This window comes from Periophthalmus magnuspinnatus, chromosome 14 (genome assembly GCF_009829125.3).
Source record: "Periophthalmus magnuspinnatus isolate fPerMag1 chromosome 14, fPerMag1.2.pri, whole genome shotgun sequence".
Classification (NCBI taxonomy): domain Eukaryota; kingdom Metazoa; phylum Chordata; class Actinopteri; order Gobiiformes; family Gobiidae; genus Periophthalmus; species Periophthalmus magnuspinnatus.
In genome coordinates this window covers 6,621,850-6,642,187 of record NC_047139.1, presented here as the reverse complement: position 1 = coordinate 6,642,187, position 20,338 = coordinate 6,621,850, and the positions used below count along the sequence as shown (strand labels likewise).

General features: G+C 38.5%; 2 protein-coding genes across 4 annotated transcripts in view; one reads left to right on the top strand and one right to left on the bottom strand.

Moving 5' to 3' along the window:
* The window catches only part of LOC117381905 (rho GTPase-activating protein 26-like), a 161,695-nt gene extending 155,209 nt beyond the window's left edge, over positions 1-6,486 (bottom strand). Inside the window, exon 1 of the mRNA XM_033978956.2 lies at positions 5,799-6,486. Coding sequence (XP_033834847.1) covers positions 5,799-5,952 — 154 coding nt within the window. The 5' untranslated portion in view covers positions 5,953-6,486. The remainder of the gene's footprint in view (positions 1-5,798) is intronic.
* Positions 6,487-11,047: 4,561 nt separating this feature from the next.
* On the top strand, positions 11,048-19,364 carry LOC117381603 (fibroblast growth factor 1-like). Of its 3 annotated transcripts, XM_055226328.1 has the most exons (5): positions 11,048-11,080; positions 13,335-13,465; positions 15,891-16,119; positions 17,411-17,514; positions 19,169-19,364. In XM_055226328.1, exons 3-5 carry the CDS (start codon positions 15,942-15,944, stop codon positions 19,343-19,345), a joined length of 459 nt encoding a protein of 152 aa, XP_055082303.1. In that variant the 5' UTR covers positions 11,048-11,080; positions 13,335-13,465; positions 15,891-15,941; the 3' UTR covers positions 19,346-19,364. The 3 variants fall into 3 exon arrangements, with proteins under 3 accessions (XP_055082303.1, XP_033834482.1, XP_055082302.1); XM_033978591.2 differs by lacking the exon at positions 11,048-11,080 and having other exon boundaries at positions 13,264-13,465; XM_055226327.1 differs by lacking the exons at positions 11,048-11,080; positions 13,335-13,465 and adding an exon at positions 14,471-14,719.
* Positions 19,365-20,338: the final 974 nt, after the last annotated feature.

Below are 20,338 nucleotides of genomic sequence, written 5' to 3'. Positions count from 1 at the left end.
AGTTAATTCGTACTGTTCTGTATTCAGACCTGCACATAATGATTTTTTACATTGGTTTGGTCTGTAGGAAACATCGTTTATTAAACATTGGGACATTTTATTGTATTTTACTGCTAATGTTAATGATGAACTATAAAGTAATGTGTATTTTTAATGCGAGTTCACCTGCCCAGAGACCACAGATGTAACGCAACAGTCGCTGAATCTGGTACAAATCATCTTTTCTTTTGTAAGATTAATGAATTTGTACATGGTTCCAAAAAGAAAAGAAAGTTACCACGGAGCCGATTATCCTGAAGCAAGTTTTTGAACCTTTAATATACATTTTTTTCCATAAAGTCTGTGAGAAAAATGAACGTGAAGTCTTGTTTTTGGATGATGATCACTGTTGAGCTCTATTCTAGTTGTACTTTCATTCAACTCAGGGAAACTAAGGTCTTACAGGTTAATGGTCGCCCTTGAAAAATGAACTGGTATTTCTATAAAGCAACAGCACTTAACTTTCTGGAGGTGGCACATGATTCCAAGGAGAAGTTAAAGCCATACTTCAGAACATTATCCATGATTACAATAAGACAGATGTACATTTTACGCCATACAGAGGAATATTACAGCCAAAGGATCAGAATTTGCATTTAAACAAGCAGAAAGAGGCCGGAAGAGGCCCTCCTCCAGGCCGGGTTTGTGGAGATGCAAGCCTGCTCACACCGATGCATAGTTTTCTACGTTTTTTCAATGCAATACATGTTTTTTTCTAAAAGTTACACAGGGAGGCTTTAGCTTGGATTGAATAATAACAATGATAACTGTAGCTTAAGCTCAACTTTGAGAAGATCAAGAAATAATCTGAATTCAGGTCTTTTTTTTATTTTTTACATGGGATGGATCTAGACGCTCACGTTAACGAACTTTCCACCAATGATACTGTAATGTGTTTAAATTATGTTTAAATCCAGGCTCAAAACGAGTCTGTTTAGCCGTGCAGGTTTTTCCTCTGCGCTCTTCTCTTTTAATATAAACTTTATGATGATAATTTATGTTCTGATTTGTTGTATTGTCCTTCTTATTCTGTAAAGCACTTTGAATGACTTTGTGTACGAATTGCGCTATAACCAGGGATCGGCCAGAGTTACGGCGATGAAAAGTCCACAACCTTGAGTCGATCAGCGACGACAGCAACTGCCACAATAGGATTAATTCATTTGAAACAGTATAGTTGGTTATATAAAGCGTAAAGGTAAAAAAAAAAGCAATATATACAGTGTTATGTTCATTTTAGTTGTCAGAAAGTATTGGCGGCTCCCAGTGTTTTCTTTGTCGTGGAAACCGGGTCCAAATAACTTGTCTTGCCTTGAATATCCAACACGTCTATGTCTTGATAATGAACTAAATTTCAAAATGAGATTGAATAATATGATTTATTTCCTGTACGTTTCTTTGTCTTGTTGCGATTGGGTTGAGCTCCTTCTTTGGGCAATAGTATTAAGTCAATATTTTCTTAGTACAATCAGCGAGGCAATATCTACAGTTTCTTTATTTTCACACGCTGACCAGAAATTAGTAGATTACCAAGAGTCAACAGTGAATTCCTCGTGTTTGGTTTGTGTATTCAGCTCTTAATACTTTCTAAAACAAGAAAACGCTGCACATATGGAACTATAAATATCCAGATCTATAATTGTACCCTGGCTTCAGTTGTAAGACACAGTTTCGTCGAGTGAGGTCATGGTTCATTACAATGTTTTGGAGAAATCTGAGCCATTTGAAACAAGACGAGCCCCAAATCCCATTGTACGCCGCTGCACACGTGTTGCACTGGAAGTAGTCGTCCTGCATTATGTCATGTAGATGGATATCTCCACGCTGAAATTCTGTTTTTCAAACCCTCAGGCCCGAAACATGAGACGACCCAACAGAGAGTGCAGCTGCTGCTCTTAATATTTAATGTGCTCAAGGAATTTTAATCACGTTTAGCGCTGAGAAATGTATTTTACCACGTTTCAGTGCTCAGTGGTTTCCAAATCCAGATTCAGATGAGGTAGGACTTAACAGAATTAGGGTTAGTTTAAATTTCTATGAACGTAAACGTGTCTAAAATGTCGGCGATTAGATCCAACCGTGAGCCCCCTGTCCGCTCTCGAGATCAGAACTTACTGATGGCTCCTCGAACTCGTTTTTGGATCCAAGGCGACCTCGCGTTCACTGGAGTCTGTCGTCTTCATAAAACAACTCAAAACGATCTTATTTGGTCAAGATAGTTTTTTAGCGTTATTTTTGCCATATTGTTGTATTGGCTCTTTTGTAACTGGGTTAGGTCAAGAGTCATGAGGATTAAACCAGGACCAAACCAGGACTAAACCAGGACCAAACCAGGGCTAAACCAGGGCTAAACCAGGACAAAACCAGGACCAAACCAGGACCAAACCAGGGCCAAACCAGGACAAAACCAGGACCAAACCAGGGCTAAACCAGGGCTAAACCAGGACTAAACCAGGGTTAAAACCAGGACTAAACCAGGACTAAACCAGGACTAAACCAGGGTTAAAACCAGGACCAAACAAGAGCTAAACCAGGACCAAACAAGAGCTAAACCAGGACCAAACCAGGACTAAATCAGGGCTAAACAGGACTAAATCAGGACTAAATCAGGACCAGACCAGGGCTAGACCAGGACCAAACCAGGACCAAACTAGGACCAAACCAGGACCAAACCAGGGCCAAACCAGGACTAGACCAGGACCAAACCAGGGCCAAACCAGGGCCAAACCAGGACTAGACCATAACCAAACCAGGGCTAAACCAGGACTAAATCAGGACACAGTACACATAGTACTATTAAACCACATTTTCATAAGGAAAAAGGTCGATTAAACCCTCCGGTCACTCATAATAGACTAAAGCCCTATTTAAATTTACAGTACATCAAATAAACGGGATCCAAAGAAAAACCAAGACTTACAATTAGGTCTAGGGAAAAAAAAGTGGGTACAAAGGTAATATTTACATAATAAATCATTTATCGCGTTTAATCAGTCACCATTTGGTTTCCTTATCAGATTGAATAAAGAGATACACGTGCTCTGTTCCAGCTTTGGCTCAGAATCCTGTCAGGTCCTTTTTTGGTGCTTAGACCTGGGTATAATGGATCTAGTTACACTTTTGACTTGGTGGAGTGGAAATTGGCCCAAAACGGTGTTCGTGTAGCATTTTTGACAGATCAGGTTTCAAGGGGTCGTCTCCTCCATAAATCATCAGGTTCATTCTCACAGGGTTAAAGTAAAAGTCCGTAGATTTTTCACAAAGAGGTAAAAATGTTGAAGTGTTGAAAGGTTTAGGCAGAGTTACATGTGAGTAAGAGTTATATGTACACAGACAGAATACACTGATTCTAATGCAGACCAGGGCTAAATCAGGGCTAAATCAGGAAAAAAACAGGGCTAAACCAGGACTAAACCAGGACCAAACCAGGGCTAAACCAGAACTAAACCATGACTAAACCAGGACTAAACCAGAACTAAACCAGGGCTGAACGAGGACCAAAACAGGCCAAAACCAGGGCTAAACCAGGACCAAACCAGGGCTGAACGAGGACTAAACCAGGGCTGAACGAGGACTAAACCAGGGCTGAACGAGGACTAAACCAGGGCTGAACCAGGACCAAACCAGGCCAAAAACAGGGCTAAACCAGGACCAAACCAGGGATAAATCAGGGCTAAACCAGGACTAAACCAGGACTAAACCAGGACCAAACCAGAGCTAAACAAAGACTAAACCAGGCCAAAACCAGGGCTAAACCAGGACCAAACCAGGGCTAAATCAGGGCTAAACCAGGACTAAACCAGGCCAAAACCAGGGCTAAACGAGGTCTAAACCAGGCCAAAACCAGGGCTAAACCGGGACCAAACCAGGGCTAAATCAGGGCTAAATCAGGGCTAAACCAGGACTAAACCAGGACCAACTCGGGGCTAAACTAGGACCAAACCAACAAGTGTGAACGCAGCCTAAGTTAGTACAATGCTGAAGCAGATTCCCAAAGCAAAATGAGACACAAATCATTTCAAATCCATAAAAAAAAATCAATCAACATCTGGCCATATTTATTTAATTAACTTAATAAGCGAACGACAGTAGCAGCAAAATTAAAACATAACTACACTTAAAAGACACACTGTGTAGCTTTCCTGCTCGTTTCCACGGACATGCCATTTCTCTGTCTGGGATGATGGAGACAAGAAGGCGACACCGCTTGGTCAGATCTGCGGAGAGGCGACGCCGCTCACAATACAAATACCACAACAACAATAACACGTTTTTGAGCAGATAAAGGCGAGGGAGATGGGGTTAACGCCATAATTTGGGACATTTCAGGCAAAACAATGACCATCCATGGAGACAAAAAAGCGGTGAAGTTCCATAGTGCATCTTTAAAGCTACAGTTACCAATATGACCCATGTTTTGGCCGGTATTCGCCGTCGCAAGCCGCTGGTAACAAAAAAAAAAATGTAAGTGAATGTATATACAGTATAATACCACTATAATTTGGGGTATTTAAAACTATACTGAACAAATCCCCTCTTGTCCCATAATTGGTCCCTGGTTGCGGGTTTCCTGGCTACAGTATAGGGTTCTCTGGAAAGCCCCGAGCCATACAGGCAACTTTCACTTTCTAAGTATGCAGAGGTGATGACAGCGCTGACATGTCACCTCTCAGCTCCCGCCTTATCACCGACACATTCAGGAACGGATATCAGGGAGGGAGAAAGAGGGAGAGAAAGAGAGGGAGGGAGGTCTATTAAATATAAACAGCACTCATTTGTAGGGTTTAGTATTTGAACTTGAGGATCAGCGCACGTCCAGCCACCGTTTCTTCGTTTCTTAAGTACAACAGCAGCTCTGCAACTCACTATTTGCATTTATGTAAAGCGGATGTAATTATAGTGACGACGAAGCACGGGGTTATTCTGTCCAGTCAAGGTGTGAGAATAAGGGATGAAGCCGACTATATTAGCATTAGAACAAGTCATAGTAATAGTAGTAGTAGTAGTAGTAATTGTTGTATTTGCAGAAGTAACCAGGTGACAGCACGAAATAGACCTTTTATATCAGTATGTTTAGTGCAGTTTTGAAATGAAAAGTAAGCTGGTTTAGGTCAAGCTTAGTCATAACATAAGCAAAAGTCATGCACATAATACACACAGTAGTAGTAGTAGTAGAAGTCAAACATTTGCAGCTAAACATTTGCATATGTGCACTTTTTCTTTGCAAAAACGTGGAGATTTGGGCTTTTTTAACTGCAGTAAGTCCCTTTTATTGGTTCATTCTGCTTTTAATTTGTTCCCGCTCATGTCGTTTAATAAAACAGTCAATTTAAAAATGATTTACAGGGATTATCTTGCATTATTTCTTAGTAATCTTCATTTAGGTAGTTGCAATATTATCGTTTATTGCAACATTTCTCTGTAGCAATATGCAGTAATGCTTCAAAATGTGTTATCATGACAGGTCTAAGGAGGAGTACTGGAAGTTGTAGGCTTGTAGTAGTAGTAGTACGAGTAATAGCAGTACAATTAGCAGCAGTAGTAGTAGTTATAATAGCAGCAGCAAAAGCAGGAGTTGTAAGTGACATTGGAATCTTGTATCAGCAGCGAGTCCCAGTACAATCAGCCACATTTTACACAACTGCAGCCTAAATATTGAGGAAATACTGACACTGACAGCTGATGGGATCCCCTGTGTGTGCATCCTACAGTAAACCTCAAAAGTAAACGCAGTGAATGCCTCCTGCACCTCCACTTACTTTTGAAGGCTTGTATTAGCGCCTTTCCATCCTTGATAAGCTCCTTGATAAACTTGTTGGTCTTGTCCAGCTCCAGCTCGTGGGATTTGAGCCTCTCTCTGAACAAGGGGCTGTCCAGGTAGCAGTCACTAAATTCCAGCGCAGGTAGCCCCATTATGATCAAGAAAAAAGACGTAAAAAGATGTAAAAAAGACGAGGAGATCCCGGGGGGGTGCCTTTGTTGAGTCCCTAGTACGCGTGTCCCCACTGGTCCAGCTTGAAATGATGGCAAATCCTATTACAAGATGTTAGACAACGTGGGGGTGTTAAAGACAAAGCAAAAACAACTGCATAGTCTTGTGTTCAGGCTCTGGTTTTAAAAGGAAAAGGTTTATTTGCAGGAATCGACCGCAGCGCGTGATAAAATAAGATATCCAAACCGTGCGTAAAAGTCCACTTGTTCAGGTAAGCCGCGGTTGCGCACACATCCACTGCGTCATTTTGGTCCAGGGAAAAGTGCAGTTTTGTTTGAGGTTGGAGTGATGGATGTGTGCGCGCAGGGGATAAACAAACGAGCAGCTACGGAGCGCGGTGTGGCGTGGGGAGTCTTTTTAAAACGCACGCACAGCTTTCAACCCAGCCCCGCTCAAAGCCAGGACAAGAGGAGCGGAGGTGGAGGCGACCTACCCCAACCACTGCGCGTAATCCCAAGAGTGACAGCGCGCGCAGCCAATCACAGGGGCCAGATGGAGGGAAAAGGGGAAAGGGGGAGGGGCTAAAGGAGGGCGAGGGAGCCACGAGAGGAGGGGATAGGTTTAGAAAGAAGAGGTCTCACTCTCAGCTGACAGTAGAATCAGTCAAAAAAGCTGCAATATTTGAACATAAAACTGGGTCTAGATCATTTTTGGAAAGAAAAGATTGGAAATACAGACTAGACTGATGTTATTTGACAGTGAGAGCTATACATGAGGCGTATTTCTCAACTATAATCTGCTACAAAATCTGTTATATTTTTATTTTTAACATCAAAAGCCTTAAATTATCACAATCGCATAAACTGAATATGTATAAATTGGCTTTAAATGTGCACAATGAAGCCATTTTTTGTCTCTACGGATGTTATTTATTGCCCGAAATGCTGGCGGATTATGAAATTAAATGTCTATCTGCAAGGAGACAAGCGTATGACAGGATCAAGCAGTTACAGGCCAGATCTGTGGAGAGGTGAGCCTGTGCGCAGTAAGAATGCATGTTTTTCAAGGTGTGTACTCGCTCAGTCGTCCAGGTCTGATGCATAACCAAAAGTTAAAGCTAAAAGTCAAAGTTAAATCTGTAAACTGGATAAAACGTTGTAGGAGTGAAGACGTTTCGCTGCTTCTTAAATTTGGCTTTTACTGCGTTTTTCAAGGTATTTTCGCAACAACAGCAAAAAACTGTAATTAAATAAATGCAAGAGAGTTATAGATCTGTTTATGTCAATACTGTGGAACATTACGAGCAAAGGAATAACATCTCCATGGAGACGAGCAGGTGTCATAAAAATTACACGGTGTAACTTTAAAGTATAATCAAAGCTCATCAGACTTGTTTTGCAGAGGTAACCCACTCACTAAACACTGACACCCATGTTGATGTAACTGGTATGATGTAATGTAACAGTCATTCACACGGCTCGTGTTTGAGGACAGGACTGGAGCCGTCTCACTCTCAGCTCTGACCCACACAGAGACAACTCTGTCTCTGTCGCACATTAGGAACAGCAGTGGACAGTGACAGTCTGAGGAATGTATATTAGCTTCACTTTTATCATAAAGTTCACTGTACTATCCACTATTATCATTGTGCCTGGTGGTGCCTACACTTACAGCATCATTTTGTTTTTTACATAGTTTTCTAGGCTACATTTTACATTTTATTTACAGTTTTATACATTAAATGTGACGATGAATAATGATCTTATAGACATAGGCAATCCAGTTTGATTTGAACAACTGCATAGGCCTATAGTCTATCCTCCATTAATTAATATATTTATTTATTTATTTATTTGTATTATTTTGTATTTTATTTTTTGCCTATAGTCTATCCTCCATTTATTTATATATATTTTTTGTATTATTTATTTTATTTTTTGCTTATAGTCTATCTTACATTTATTTATAGATTTATTTATTTATTTTGATTATTTTTTATTTTATTTTTTGCTTATAGTCTATCTTACATTTATTTATTTTTTTTTTTTATAATTTATTTTATTTTTTGCCTATAGACTATCCTCCATTTATTTATAGATTTATTTTTTTTGTATTTTTTTTTATTTTATTTTTGCCTATAGTCTAGCTTCCATTTATTTAAAGATTGATTGACTGATTTATTACTTTTTTATTATTATTTTTGTATTTTTTATTTTATTTTTTGCCTATAGTCTATCTTCCATTTATTTATAGATTTGATTTTTTTTTATTTATTCATGTTTTTTATATTTTATTATTTATTTATTCATTTCATTTTATATATTTTTTCATTTCATTTATGTATGTATTTATTATAATTTTTTGTATTCATTCAATGTTTACTTATTTGCTAAAACCACTTAATAGCCACTGTCTCTTTATATCGTCACTGCTGCTGTTTACTCTGACATAGTCCTAATATTCCTCTTTTTCCATCTCATGAGCTGTGATTTCATCTTCATATTTCACAGGTTTCTTCGTGTCCGTTGTGCCATTTCTCCTCAGAGTGACCTCTCTGTGTGTCCATGGACGATCTTGTTTGGAGGACACGACACGGTGATGTCATTTCAACCTGAGCGGGGAATTTCTGCTCCACTAATCTGCAGGACGTCCCCTGTGGTCATCTGGTGTACTGCGCCCTCTGCTGGTGGAGCTGCGCATTACAAAACACTGCATTTTCCCAAAGATACTCACCCCCTTCCCCAAACCACCACCTTCATTCCAGCTTCATTTTGAACAACACACACATTTCTCAACATGATTTATATTTATATTGGAAGAATTAAAGTGAAAATGGCTTATAATTGTAATTGTAAACTTGCTCATTTTACATTTTAGGATTATAGAGTTTGCAATTGAAGGAGAATAATAGTGGTATGGCCTAAAATTCATCCTCATATTCAAACTTGGACAATACAAAGTGATAGAAAATCAACACAAAGATGAGCACTGTACTGTCAGAAACACATAAAAGTAAATACACTAATCAAAGAGACTGTTTAAGGAAGAAATAATGGCAATAATCGATGTTAAAGCTGCTCAGATTGTACAAGATAAAATAATTGAGTGTGAAACCAGCTCTTCCTGCTCTTGTGAGTGTGTGAGTGTGTGTTGTGTGTGAGTGTGTGCGGTGTGTGTGTTCTGTTCATGTGTCCATCTGCCACACTCAGGTCCACAGAGACGTCCTGAGGAAACAAGAGACACGGCTGTTTATTTATTTAACCCGGATCATAGACTGTGCCGTGTGTCAGTCAGTGTCAGTGTGTGCGTAAATACAACAAAGTGTCTGTGACGTCTTAATGATCCTGATTTTATTTAAAGTCAGATTGTCCAGTTGTAAAAGTATCATTTGGCGATGCCACTTTATATAATAATAACATCTCAGCAGCTTTAATAAAACATGTACATGAATAATAACAATACAATTTACAAAATACCCAAAAAAGCTTTAAAATTAATTAGAAAAAATGTAAAATAAATAAATAAATAATGATGATAAAAAATAAATACATAAATAAAATAATAATAATAATAATAATAATAATAATAATAATAATAATAATAAACTTTTCAAAATACCCAAAGAAGCAAGAAAATTAATTAGAACAAAAAATGTAAAAATAAATTAATAATGATAAAAAATAAATAAATACATAAATAAAAACATAAAAAATAAATACATTAATAATAATAATAATAATACACTTTTCAAAATACACAAAGAAGCTGTAAAATTAATTAGAACAAGAAAAGTAAAAAATTATAAATAAATAAATAATAACAATAATAATAAATAAAATAATAATACTCTTTTCAAAATACCCAAAGAAGCTGTAAAATTAATTAGAACAAAAAATATAAAAAATAAATAAATAAAATCAAATACTGTAGTAATAATAATAATAATAATAAATACAATTACAAATACAATGGCTATGTGTTTATTTGTCGGGGACAGCACATCATTACATGATTTACTATAAACACTGTTTTTGAGACTGAATGTGGGACAATAGATGAAAATCAGCTCATAGTTACAATCCAGACTGGGAGAAGGAGAGTGATGCTCCTGTAATACTTTAAATACACTCCCATCTGCTGGCAGCAAGTTACCACTACAGCTAAACACAGTAAACCTTATAATAAGTGCACGGTAATCTTAAAAAAGTATTAACAAAGACGTAAGTGACAGTAGGAAAAATAGTTTAGTTTAAGAGTTAGGCCTCAGGTTTGTTCAGGATTAGTACATCTTAGTATATTTACTTGTTTATTAAGGCTATTAAAGTCTAACTATTACATTGTGTCATCAAATATTTGTTCTAGAGTAAATTGCAGTGCCTCAGTCCAGCAGAACAGTGCAGTTTCTCCACCAAATCCTCACATGCAGAGAGATCCTGGGTTTGTATCAAAACATTTGCACGTGTAAATGAAACTGTGACTCTAATTGTTCCTCATAAAGTTCTCAAGTTCTCAAATACGCTTTAACATGCCCGTGTTAATTTTGTTCTCTTGTAGTTTGGCCTCGAGTTACAAAACAGAAACATGAGCCGACAGCTACGCCACCTCAGAAAAGAGGCAGAAAATACGTCTGTTCAGTGTCTATTTAAACTACGCATGAAAAGTAACATCAACATTATTAAATTCAGTTTCATTAAGTTATGGCATCTGTTTTATGTCCGATGAATTATGTTTGATAAATGTTTACATGTCTCCAAGTGGACTCCCCCGTCAGGAATGTCCCATGGTCCGGTCAGACAGGCAGACCAGCTTCTTTCCACTCTCCACTAATTTTAGTCCTGGCGCAAAGATGTGAGAGCGGAGCCGTGACTTTTTCAGAGCTGCAAAGGTAAGTACAGACAGGAGAATGTGTAGATTTAGTAAAAATAGCTATGCTATAGCTCGAGTACGTGTGATTCTTGCAGGTTGAAGCTGATCTAGTTGGCATTTCTCAACACGGCGCCATAAAAGGAATTGAAACAGAGGGATTTAAGAAGATTTGGCAACACCAGAAGATGCTTTTGTAACCGAATATGCGAGATAAAGAGACAATGTGGAACAATCTGTCAACAGGTGTGTGGTCTCGAACTTTACACGACTTTGGAATCTGGATCAAAATACTGTTTCCATTTTTACGTGTCTAAGTTGGGACTAACTGTGGTTTTTACTAAAGTCCGATATCATATTTGGTGTTATATTTGTTTTATTTATCTTTATCATCACTCACATTCTGCTACTCATGGCACCTGTTCAAATAGGCCCAAAGAAAAATATAAGCAAACACACAAAAAACAACAACAAATAAGTCCATTCAAAACATTAAAAACAGTAAAAGGTGTGAGTATAAATGTTTATCGCCAAAGTCTCCATTTTGCATAGAGTTTTATGCAGTTCTCTCTCATTTACTCAGTTTTATTTTGACTCATACATGATAATCCCCAGGGATGCACCGATACCAATACTGAGTACCAGGTATTGGTTCAATACCAGGTGCCAGTGCTTGTACTTGTCAATGGGCCACCGATACCAAGAGCCGATACCGCTGTAACTGTACTGCGTCTTATTTGACGCTCACAGCTTATCTGAGCCGTGAGTCTGAGGAATGAGTCTGAGCCGTGAGTCTGAGCCGTGAGGCTGAGCCGTGAGGCTGAGGAATGAGTCTGAGCCGTGAGTCTGAGCCGTGAGTCTGAGCCGTGAGTCTGAGCCGTGAGTCTGAGCCGTGAGTCCGAGGAATGAGTCCGAGGAATGAGTCTGAGCCGTGAGTCCGAGGAATGAGTCTGAGCCGTGAGTCCGAGGAATGAGTCTGAGCCGTGAGTCCGAGGAATGAGTCTGAGCCGTGAGTCCGAGGAATGAGTCTGAGCCGTGAGTCCAAGGAATGAGTCTGAGCCGTGACTCCGAGCCGTGGAGGAGTGAGTCTGAGCCGTGGAGGAGTGAGTCTGAGCCGTGGAGGAGTGAGTCTGAGCCGTGGAGGAGTGAGTCTGAGCCGTGGAGGATTGAGTCTGACTCAGAGTTGACCATAAAGCTGCACATTCACTGTTCTGCAGAATAATCAGCTTTAATCATAAATGACTCACATGACCTAGACAAATACTCAGGACTCTAGAGGTTTTATAGTTCACAATGATAGTGCAGTGTTTGTGTTTACGATATTAGCATGCTAACACTGCTACGTGGTGATTATTTACTTGTGCATTTGCTTCATAACTTACTGTACCCGAGTATAGACATGTATAGAGCTGTTCAGAGCTTTAAAAGAGGTAAAGTATAAAGTGTGGCTGTGGTAAAAGTAAGACAACACTGTTAGCAGTTAGCTCGTTAGCATGAAGCACAGTCTGCAAACAGGGAGTTAAATATAAGCAGGTACTTATCGAAATACATTATACTGGAATTATAGGTAAATACAGTGATTTTAGTAGAAATTTTAAACAGCCTCTAAGCATTCTAGGATGAAAAAGTTGTCTGTACTATAAAAAAAAAATGGACTGTACCACTATAATTGAACCCCCGTAAAAATCCTGTCCGGTATCAGCACTCAGTATTCAAGAGTACTCATACTCATACTTATTTTGGACAAAGTGGTATCGGTGCATCCATAATAATCCCGTATTGTCCTGCATTTGAGGCTTGAGTCCTTTTTCCCCCTTTTCAACTCCCCCCTATCCCCGCCCCCTTCACCACTCACTGCAGTTATTCACAAAAGTCAGACTGGACATGTAGGGTTCAGAAATGTAAAAGATGCTAATGAAAATCCACTGTTTGCTACTGTGAAATGCCACTGTGGAGAGTTTGGTGGTTTTGGACAGGACCATCCATGGATTTGTTTCTATTATTAAGCCATAAAACAAAAACATTCCATAACTAAATCACTGATTGAGCTAAAACAAGACTAAACCACGACTTTTCCATTAGAACTACTGTATAAACTGGTTCTTAAATCAGGTCCAAAGTGGAACTAAACCAGATCTAGACCTGGCCTGAGTGTGTACCATTAGTTGTACTTACACCACAGTTTGAGAACCACCACCACCACCACGTTTACCACACACATTTACACTTTATCACTTATCCCCTTATCTCCGCCTAAAACACCAACACTTTGTACATTTCCCAAACACTCCTGTCAAATGCGCAGATTGCAGTATTCCCTCCCACACTACTGCACCCACTTGCCCTTCCTGACGTCATCCTTCGCTCTATCCAAAAGTCCAAAACTATCTTCTCAAATCCCATGCTCTGGTTCTGCTGTTGGAAAAACTGCAGCGCGAGTGTTAGCAGCTGCGGCTTTGCACTTGTCTGTCTCTCAATATTTTGAATGCCTTTTGCTAAGACGTTCCAGATGTGAGGATACATCTGGCTCGCAGCGGCACAATGGAGCAGACCGGGAAGACTTCCAGCTAACTGAACGATTCCGTGGATTTAAAGTGGGATTCGGGAAAGCCGCGGTTGAGGTATCCGAGGGTAAGTGAGTGATGCGGGCTGACGAATTTGAACGATACGCAGCCGTGAACATGATGTGCACAGAGGATGCTTTTGTGATCTGATGTTTTATTTTATTTTATTGGAAAATCCAGGGTTTTTTTTTATTTCCAAAGGTTTTTACAACGTTTTTTGTTAAAAGCCACTGAGGTTTGACGAAATACTTATTAGCTACCTGCTCATGTCCCATTAGATGTCATTGTATCGCCTGAAAAGTCCCACATTAGGGCATTAAACGTATTGGAAAATCCAGTTTTTTCGAAAATTTCCTAAAGTTTTTACGTTTTGTTTTTTTTAAAAGCCCACTGAGGTTAGACGAACTACTTAATCAGCTTCCTGCTCGTCCTCCATTAGATGTTATTATATGCTCTGGAAAGTCCCACGTTATGGCATTAAACGTATTGGAAAATCCAGTTTTTCGAAAATTTCCAAATGTTTTTACAGCGTTTTTTGCTAAATCCCACTGAGATTTGACGAAATCCTTATTAGCTTCCTGCTCGTCCTCCATTAGATGTCATTGTATCGCCTGAAAAGTCCCACATTATGGCATTAAAACATATATATCTTCCATTAAATCAGTTTATCGCTGCAAAATATAACCTCAAAAAACATGGATTGTTATTGTGAGTGCGCTCGCCTCTCCGCAGATCTGGTTTGTGACATGACACGGCGGCACTACCTCTTCGTCTGTTCATAGAGACGGATAAGATTAATGCTGTACTGTGGATTATTAGGCAAAAAGCAGGCGGAAAACGGACCATCTTCCACAAGAGTTGCGCTTTGTATCTAAAAAAGCGTTAAAAAGTCCCATTGTGGAACTTTCTCCTTCTCCCTATCTCTTTTACTACTTACTTGGCCTTGATCTAATTCAGGTGACGCTACAACGCAGCCATCTGGAAACAATTTATACAGGAAAGAAAAAAAAAAAAAAGGGAAAAAATCAAGGCAATGCTGCAGCGATAGGAGACAAGTCGGGTCATGTATCTGTTTGCGTTTGGACACGGGCCAGTCCTGCTCCTCTGAGTCGCCTTTTATCAACCATACGACAGAGAGGCGCAGACGTTTACAGAGCGCGCTGCTGGGAAAAGCGGGATTCGGGTTTGTTTTGACCAAAAAAAAAAAAAAAAAATGAGGGCAGCTCTGTGTTCTCTGCCCTGCTTTTCCTGCCTGAAACGCACGCGACAAGTGGGAGAAGAAAGTAACGTGGACGGTGCAGACGCTAATGGAGAGCTTAAAGTGCGTACGACAGGTTTGAACGTTTGTCTGATCGTATCCGTGGTGATTGTTTAACGTGGTTTTGCATCAGTTAAGTGGCAGTTTGGGGGGGGGGGGGGAGTTGCGACAGGAAGAGGGGGGGAGTTTTAAAAGAGAGTACCTATGTCACCTTTGTCATCAACACGTTTTTTCACAGTTTCATACAAAATATACAGAGAATTTATGAGCAAAGAAATATATTTAAACATTCATTTAACAAAATAAGGTATTGGCATTTTTTTTTTTTTTTGGAACAGAATGGTTGCTAGGTAACCAAGTATGTGATGTATGTGTCCAACCAGAAGATATAAAAATAAATATATAAATTAAACCTAAAAAAAAAAAATGTATATATGTATAATAAATTAAATGAAATAAACTAAATAAATAAATAATAAAAAAATAAAAAATAGACAAAAATGTACAGAGAATTTATGAGCAAAGAAATATAATTAATCACTCATTTAACAAAATAAGGTACTGGCAGTCTAATCTTTTTTTTTCTTTTTTTTTTTTGGATCAGAATAGTTGCTAGGTGACCAAGTATGTGATGTATGTGTCCAACCAGGAAGTAAAATGATATAAAATAAATAAATAAATAAATAATAATAAATGAAATTAAATAAATAAAAATAATAATAGGCAAAAATTTACAGACAATTTATGAGCAAAGAAATATATTTAATCATTCATTTAACAAAATGAGGTACTGGCATTTATTTGTATTAATCTAATTTTCTTTTTTTTTTTTTTTTTAACATAATGGTTGCTAAGTAACCATGTATGTGATGATGTATGTATGTAATTAAACCTAAACAAAAAAAATAATAAATATAAAAAAAATAAAAATAAATAAATACAAATATAAAAAAAAATAAAAATTCACAAATAAAAAGTAGACAAAAATAAAAGCATGTTGTTTTTTTCTGTTATGGACTGAAAAATACGCAAAAACAAATCCAACTCTTACTTCCATGGAGATGTTCCTTTGGCTATAATATGCACAAACCTTATCTATCTCCATGGAGAATGTTCCAAAGTATTGTTTTAACCTTCTACTTCACTGGAACATGCCGCTGACTTTCCACCTCCAGACAGTTACACACTAATACAATGATGTTAACTTGAGCGCACTCTAAACCTCCCGTTCCAGCCCATCGGTCATCCCTCCGAGCGATCCAATACGGAGCGTACTCCCGGGAGCATGTACGAGGCGGGGGAGGTGACCGTGCTGCCCCTCGCCCCCGCAGACTCCTCTCAGGGCAGACCCGCGCCGGAGCAGAGGACGCTGACCAGACTCTACTGTAAGAACGGAGGGTACCACCTGAGGGTCACTCCAGAGGGCGGAGTGAGCGGAGGGCGGCAGGACAACGACCCCTACGGTAACAACGCAGCTCAATAAAGTACCTGTAGTAGTAAAAGTAGTGTTAGCAGTAGTAATAATAGTAGTTAAGTAGCCTCATGTTAGTGGTAGTAGTAGTTGTTGTAGTAATCAGCCTTGTAATAACAGTAGTAATAGTAATGTTAGCAGTAATAATCGTAAGTAGTACTTAGTCAGAAGTTAGTAGTTAAGATAAGATCAGATTTTATTCGTCACAAAATAGAGAAATTGCAGTGTTGCAACGCAAAGTTCAAGAACAGCAGGAGAAAAGGAAGCATGCAGTCAAAAAAAAAAGCAAAAAAAAAAAAAAGCATTAAAACACTTAGAAATACACATAAATACAATGTGCAAGTAGTAGTTGTAGTAGTGATGGTAATAGGCTAGTAGTAGTAAATGTAATGTTAGTAGTAGTAATAGTAGTAGTAGTAGTTAATAGCCTAATGTTAGTGGTGGTAGTAGTAATAAGGCGGTAGTAGTTGTAGTAGTAGGCCTTGTAATAACAGTAGTAAAAGTAATGTTAGTAGTAGTAATAGTATTGTTAGGTGTAGCAGTTAAAGTAGTAGTAGTAATAAGTGTTAGTAGTAGTCATAGTTGTAATAGTAGTTCAGTCGCCTAATGTTATTGGTGGTAGTAGTAACAAGGTGGTAGTAGGCCTGGTAATAATAGTAGTAATAGTAATGTTAGTAGTAGTAATAGTATTGTTAGGTGTAGCAGTTAAAGTAGTAGTAGTACTGGTAGTAAAAGTAGTGTTAGTAGTAGTCATAGTTGTAATAGTAGTTAGTAACATAAGTCGCCTAATGTTATTGGTGGTAGTAGTAACAAGGTGGTAGTAGTTGTCCTGGTAGTAGGCCTGGTAATAATAGTAGTAATAGTAATGTTAGTCGTAATATTAGTAGTAATTGCAGTGTTGCAACGCAAAGTTCAAGAAAAGCAGGAGAACAGGAAGCATGCAGTCAAAAAATAAAAGATGAATAAGCATTAAAACACTTAGAAATACACATAAATACAATGTGGAAGTAGTAGCTGTAGTTGTAGTAGTGATGCTAGTAGTCATGTTAGTAGTTGAAGTAGTAATTGTGGTCATGCTACTGCTTCCTGGATACAATTAGAGCTGTTTTTACAATATATCTGTCTGGGGCAAGACAAATTTGAACCTGACTTCATCCAACCTGATTTTATTTTTTAGCCATTAGCAGACGGACACACAGAGTATTTTTTTATCCGTGTATCCTTGTGAAGGCCAAAACGCTCACCGACAGCAGTACGTAGCAGTTGTTATGACTGTGTTGCAGATGTGCTGAAGCTGTGGGCTGTGAGCGTGGGAGTGGTGGTGATCAAGGGGAAGCACAGCGGGCGTTTTCTGGCCATGGACTCGGAGGGACACCTGTACGGAGCAGTGAGTACGTTTAAAGATTATTAACGTAGAACAAAAGCGGGTTAAAGCTGCACAATCAGACTGTAAATACTGTAAATTAAATGTTTTGAACTGTGAATTGTTGCTCGGAGAAAAGACCAATCAGGACAGGAGTTTAACACGAGCTACACAGCGATTAAATAAATAAATATATAAAGAAAAGAACAAAAGAAATGCTCGTTTGCGTGATTCAACCTGTTATTGCTTCCTTGGAATGTTCCACAGTATAGTATCAAGCTAATCATTGCATTCATTAGATTAACAGACATTTTATCGCTAAAATAACACCATTTTTATTGCGTCCTGGCTTGCCTCGCCGTAGATCTGACACGCAACCTGGCCTGCTTGTCTCCATGGAGATTGATAAGTTTAATGCCATATTGTAGTAATTTCAGGCAGAGCGATAACATCTCCATGGAGACAAGAACGTTCATAAAAATCAAATCAATACGACCTCTAACATTTCACGATACAGTACTGACTTTGCAAAGAATTATATGGACAGAAATAGACAAAAATTAAGCAGAAATCACAGTTTTTATTGTGTTAATTTGATCTACGTCTCAAAATCTATTAAATTATCTTAAAGGGCCCGTATTACGCTATTTTCTGATTTGTGTTTTAATGTCGTTTGCTCATCACAAACAGACCTGGAGTTGTGTTTTGCTTCATTCACACATGTTTAACGCACAAACCCTGCATAATTAAGCTGAGTTCTTCTCTCAAACTGAACTGAAAACACTCTGTTCCACAACTGTTCCACCTTGTGATGTCATGCGGTGATACAGGAAGTGCTTCACTGTGTTTTTAAACTCTGCTTACCTTCACTTCAGTTATTTGGATGATTTCAGCTCAGGAATTGCCAATTTCTGCTGAACAAAAGGTAAAACGCAGCTTTTAACTTGAAAAAAAAAAATCACTTTATGACATCACAAGGTGGAACAGAGCATTTTGAGCTTTGGGGACGTAGACAAACTATTTATAAAGGGTTACTCAGACATGTGTGAACGAAAAAACACAACTCTAGATATGTTTTTGAGGAGATAACAGCATTAGAACATGACTTAAAGCTCACAAGAACAAATTTTGTGTAATATAGGACCTTTAATTTACTTACATTTCTCAATATTTAATGAGAAATAAACAGGATTTTAAACAGACTCATACAATGAAACACGCAGCAGGAGGCCACATAAGAGTCAGGTCTGTGGAGAGACAAGCTAGCTCAGGGTAAGAAAACATTTTTGAGTGCAATGAACATAACCAAAATGAAAAAAAAAAAGCGTGTGTGAATGAAAAAAACACAACTCTAGATATGTTTTTGAGGAGATTACAGCATTATAACATGACTTAAAGCTCACAAGAATCTATTTAGTGCCATGTAGGACCTTTAAATAATAAAATAAAGATTAAAAAGTACATTTTCACAGCGCTTTCACAACTAGATTTTCTACAGAACACCTTCAACTATTACCTCATGACAGTTCCAACTACTGTATTACTAAGACCTTTCTTAGTAATGCAGTAGCTGGAAGGGATTGGTCTTACACAATCTGACCATTTCTTCGACTGAGTAATGTTTATTCACTCTACGGTAAAAGCCAAATAAATGTTCTGTTTTCCGCTCTTCCCGCAGCTAACGCTCACCGACGAATGCCACTTCATCGAGACGTACGAGGAGAACCACTACAACACGTACCGCTCCCAGAAGTTCGGATGGTACGTGGGGCTCAAGAAGAACGGCCAGCCCAAACCCGGAAGAGACACTCACCTGGGGCAGAAAGGCGTGCTCTTCCTGCCCCGCCCGGTCTGAGGAATCACCGCAAATACACACGCTATCGTTAATATCGCCACGTTATGTTGCTAAAGAGATGTTTGCGATTAGAGCTGTGCAGTTAATCAGATTTGGGCAGAGATTGGGATGCAGTTGTTTCAAATAGTCAGTGATCAGTAAAAGTATGTGGTTTGGAGCAGAGTTTAGACTTTGGAGGAAGAAATTTGTGACCAGTATTTAGTAGTAATTGTCGTACTGCTGCTTCCTGGTTCGTGGATGATAAAAATGCTTTATGATTGGACGCTGTGTCTCATGTTGATCCAAAGAACTGCTTTAACAATGTAAAAGTATTGTATTGGAAGAAGAAATTTGGCTTTTTGTGTTTGAAACTGCAGAGAAATTCGGTTTAGTTTGTGGTCAGCAAAGTAATATCGAAACCCATTTTTACTTGTTTATAAGTCAAAATAAAATAGACCGTTTTTGATTGGTCAAGTCCAACAAAAAAAAAAACCCAAAAGATATATTTTTTGTAATGTCAGCCAGCCCTAATTGCAACCACTTAGACCTATACTGTACTTGGGTATTATCGCAAAAGGTACTCACTTATCACACAATTTGCTTTCTTTTTTTCCTGTAAAGCTGCATTTTGTGTTGGGACAGGTTTAATATGGAAACCCCCGAAAAATGGGATTTTTTACATCACCAATCCAAAAGAACATTACTATACAGCCAAAAAATGCATAAACTATGAAAAAAGTGCGACTTATAATCCAGAAAATACAGTAATTGGTACCATGTTACGCAGTTCTACCAAGACTTTGCAGCTAAAAGTGTTAAGCTCTCGTTTAAAAGGTCCTATGTTACGCAAAATTGACTCTTTTGAGTGTTTAGTCGTGTTCTAATGCTGTTACCTCCCCAAAAACACGCTTGGAGTTGCGTTTTGTTTCATTCACACATGTCTGAGTAACTCTTTATTATTAGCCCGTCTTTATCTCCAAACCTCAAAACGCTCTGTTCCACCTCGTGATGTCA